The sequence below is a fragment of the Fukomys damarensis genome, unplaced genomic scaffold (genome assembly GCF_012274545.1).
Source record: "Fukomys damarensis isolate Sample0158 unplaced genomic scaffold, DMR_v1.0_HiC HiC_scaffold_38, whole genome shotgun sequence".
NCBI classification, from domain to species: Eukaryota; Metazoa; Chordata; class Mammalia; order Rodentia; family Bathyergidae; genus Fukomys; species Fukomys damarensis.
The window spans coordinates 31,410,200-31,414,505 of NW_022900950.1; the positions used below are offsets into that span (position 1 = coordinate 31,410,200).

Consider the following 4,306-nt stretch of genomic DNA (forward strand, 5'->3'; position numbering starts at 1 on the left):
TCAAGGCGTCCTTCCCACCCTTCGGCTCGCAGTACTGCCACGCACCCCTGGGCCGCCAGCACACCGCCATTTCGCCTGGGGTCGCCCATGGACCGGCCGCCGCTGCCGCCGCCGCGCTTTACCAAACTTCCTACCCGCTGCCAGACCCTAGACAGTTTCACTGCCTCTCCGTGGGTAAGCGGGGTGGCCGCGCAGAGGGAAGGACAGGGGTGGGTGATCCGAAGCAGGTTGGGGGGCCAGGGATTGGGGAATAGGGACTCTGGGTGTTCTGGAGGGAATGAAGGTCCGTTGGGGGACCCGAGAGGGGCGCTCAGGGTGGTGGGAATGGAAGGCAGGGTGGGGGGGACAAGATGCCAGGGTGAAGAGATGCAGGACCTGGAGGGGACCTCCTGGGAGACACGAGGTCTGGGGTCCCGGACGCTTCACAATGGGGTGTCAGGACCAAATGATCCGAGAGAATCAGGATCCTGTGGCTTGGCAATGAAGCGTTGGAAGTTATGCCGCTGGGGATCGCGTTGGGGGGAAGGTGAATGTGAGAGTCTAATGTCCCGGAATTCCAGCCGCCTTTCGGAAGGAAATTGGGTACACAACCCGGGGTCTGATCACTTCTGTCTCTGCCCCGCCACCCCTTCTAGACAGCAGCTCCAACCAGCTGCCCAGCAGCAAGAGGATGCGCACGGCGTTCACTAGCACGCAGCTGCTAGAATTAGAGCGCGAGTTCGCTTCCAATATGTACCTGTCCCGCCTTCGTCGCATCGAGATCGCGACTTACCTGAATTTGTCCGAGAAGCAGGTGAAGATCTGGTTTCAGAACCGCCGGGTAAAGCACAAGAAGGAGGGAAAGGGCACCAACCACCGCGGTGGCGCAGGGGGCGCCGCTGCGGGGGCCGGCGGGGGTGCACCGCAAGGTTGCAAGTGCGCATCGCTCTCCTCGGCCAAGTGCTCCGAGGATGACGACGAATTGCCTATGTCTCCGTCCTCCTCGGGGAAGGACGACCGGGATCTCTCGGTCACTCCGTAGGCGCTCGTGTCCTTAGGCCGACCCACCCCAGGACCTCCCAGCAACGCCAAGACTGATCCCGGGATGCAGCGCTGGTTCCTAGGTACCCACTGCCAATTGACTGCCTTGCACGGATTTGGCACGGCTTTGCGGAATCCCCCAGCTCTAGAAAGAGCTGAGGTTTTAGCAGAGACCTGGCGGTGGTAGCAGGGCCTGCAGGGCTCCCGGTGTCCAAAGAGAACTCCAAGCTGGGAACGCTGCAGCGCTCCAGTCCTCTTGGGCAGTGCATGGCTATGTCACGCCCGATCAGCCCGGCGTCTAGCTGGCTACCCACTCCTCACCAGCCTTTTCCGGGCTGGCTCAAGCTTCCTCACTTCCTTTACTCTCCTATACCCTCAGTGAAGCTCGGCCTTTGATGTGGATGTCCGCTTGCTTTCCTTTTTTTAAATGTCTCTCCCTCTCAATTCTTTTCTGTGGTTGCTTAATTCACCCACACCCACTCCACAGGTTCATGAGCTTTCCTCCCCTTTCCTGCTCCCGCCTCGCTATCAGAAGTCCTTACAGCTTCAAAATGTCCTATGATATCCGTATTGAGAGAACAGATTTATTTTGTTACCGATCTGCTCTGCAATTCCCCAAGCTCTTCTCCTTTGATATCTCTCTAACCCCCAGGTCCCACCCCGCCTGGGCCTAGCTGTGTAATTGTATGGTTTCTGTAATACCAGAAGATATTTATTTATTTATTTATGTACAAAATTTTAAATAAAATTTTTTTTTCTTAGAAATGCCCATGCCTCTGGGCTCCAAGATCTCTCTGGTCTGGACTAGACAGGTGCTGGCTTGGATTGGGCCTTCCTTCTGGGGCAGGGTAGGGAAGTGTTACTAAGGGTTCTTAGCTCCAACCCTCATCTTACTGCTCCCCCAAACCCTCAGCCTTGAAAAGACCCAGGCTTCTGTTCCAGCACTGTACACTTCCCAGAGTCAGTTCCAGCCTGGCACTCCCGAGCCCTGGTCCACTGGCTGAACTAGAAGGGAAGGGGAGAACTCTTCTCCCACGCACCTGGGTAGGGACACCTACAGTGCCTTAGGCCAGGGGTGGACTCCACCTCCAGCCCTCCAGGTTTCACTTTCTAGGCCTGAAGCCGTCCTTCGGGAGAGACAGAAACCATCCCCACCCCCACCTCCCTCCTCAAGTGCAAGAAATCCATTCTTTGCTGCACCCCAATTGATAAGAATTCATTAGAGATGAATCCCTAGTCTGCAGGATAGTGTGCCCTCCACCTGAAAAGGCCCTCTTGCTTTGCTTTGAGGCAAATTCTTTTAGAGTGGTACCTGGTCACAGATCATTCTAGGTGAGAATTCAAAGTACCCAGAGCGATTCCATCCTCAGAGTTCCTGAGAGCAGCTTTGGGACCTCAGGTTCTCACCAATGCTCAACAACCACCATCTTCTGAGACTTAGAAGTCACACCCCAATCTTCCTTAAAGACACACGGAGTCCTTTTGTGTTTCAAGGTAGCCGAGAAGAAGGAGGTGTGTGAGGCATCCCAAGACCTCCGAAGGGCAGGTATTGCTGCAGCTCAGGGAATCACACCTCAAAAATGGTAGATCCAGGTTCTCCATACCTCCCAAAGACTCCCATGCTGGGTCTTGGACAACTGGGTTACTTCTAATCCACCCTTATGCCATGGGGAGCCCCAGAATCATTGTATCTGGGCAGACAAGTACATTTAGCCAGAAAGATGCTCCAGTTATAGTTGCTCAGCATTTATGGGGCTCATTTTTAAAACTCTGTCTTTTCCTTTGAATCAAGTTGAGTCAAAGGTCTCTCTCCCATCCCCCTTAGAACAAGGGTGGGCACCATGGAGAAGCCATTTCTGGTTCTTCTGGAGGAAGACACCTGGGTTGTGCTCTCACCAGAGAACAGTTCCACTTGCCTCGCAGCAATCCTCCTTCTCCATCAGTCTCCCGCCGCCCCATTCCTAGGAAGGGGACATCCTGCCATGACAAACAAAGCTAAGGTGCCTTGGGGCACACTATGAATAGAATGCCAACTAATATTTTAATGCAGTGATAATTATGATGCTTAGTTGCACACAGAGGACACAGCTGGCCTAGAATTTGATGAGTGCAAGTGTGTGTCCTCAGCTCCAGTGAGATCTTCCAGTCTGCTTTTGGCTGGGACTTCGGGGCCAAGGGCAGATGATCCCAAGCAGATAGCTTAGTGCTGGACCAAAAGATTTGCTTAGAAACAGGTTCTCCCACGGATAATGGAAGGGGTGGGCTTTTGCCCTCCGGAAAGCACTCCAGACAGGACCCTCCTTCAGAAATGCTGAGCTGAGCTGGGAGGGAAGGGATGGAAACAGGGCTAGGAGAGATACGAGGAGGCTGAATGCACCCACCACCACCACCCCACAGACCACCACCACCCCACAGACTTGAGCTTTTTCATCCAGTGGAGGGGTGGGGTTGCCCCTCCTGTTCCCAGCCGATTTCAGAAGGCAAAGATGGACTGCAGCGCGCACATCGGCACAGGTTTAGCTTTCTCAGAGTAAGTTTCTTCCTCTCTGATTTCCCTACGGAGGGCTTCTGTTCCCCGCCCCACTCCCAGAACGGTAGGCTTTGCGTTGCCCTGGCGAGCAGGTGGAGAAAACTCGGTCCCTTTGTGGCAGTGCCAGTGTTTGAACGACCGTTTGGAACGCAGCACTGCAAAGTGTGAAAGGTGCTGCGGCGCATTGGGGCTCTCAGCACCCTGGGCCGGCGTCTGGGCGCCAACACCACTGGGCTCAAACATAAAGAGAAAGCAAAACCCGTCTTGATTTCAAAGGAAGCCAGACACGAGGCTCCCCGCTCGGTCAAAGCCGCTCCTCTGCACCTGTGCTGAAGACAGTGCAGAAAGGGGCAGCAGCCTGGGGCTTCTGCAAATGGAGAGCTCAGCTGGGGGGACAGAATCCAACCTAAGCCATAAGGTTCTGCGTTGGAATTGGGTCTTGCAAGTCAAAGTACAAATTTAGAATCAAATTGGCTTACCAGGATGCAATTTCCATAAAGTATCATTTAACAGTAGCCAATACACATTTAGCCCCGAATTCATTTCAGACAAGGTCTGTCTTTTCCCTGTGATGTTTAGTGTCTAGATGTCCTGCCCCTGGAATCTGCATGCCCGACTTTGTGACCCATTTCTACATCTGCGTACAAGCTGGATAAATGACACCCCCCTACCAGTCCCTTCTAAACCACTGGTCCTTTCTAATCTTCAATTTCTTCATTTGTAAATGGGGATTATATTGGTTCTTTTGCAGGGTTG

At 53.8% G+C, this 4,306-nt stretch overlaps 1 protein-coding gene across 1 annotated transcript in view; it reads left to right on the top strand.

The window, feature by feature from the left end:
* The window catches only part of Gsx1 (GS homeobox 1), an 8,547-nt gene extending 6,825 nt beyond the window's left edge, over positions 1-1,722 (top strand). The window contains exons 4-5 of the mRNA XM_010623951.2: positions 6-174; positions 636-1,722. Coding sequence (XP_010622253.1) covers positions 6-174; positions 636-1,021 — 555 coding nt within the window. The 3' untranslated portion in view covers positions 1,022-1,722. The remainder of the gene's footprint in view (positions 1-5; positions 175-635) is intronic.
* The last annotated feature ends 2,584 nt before the right edge of the window (positions 1,723-4,306 follow it).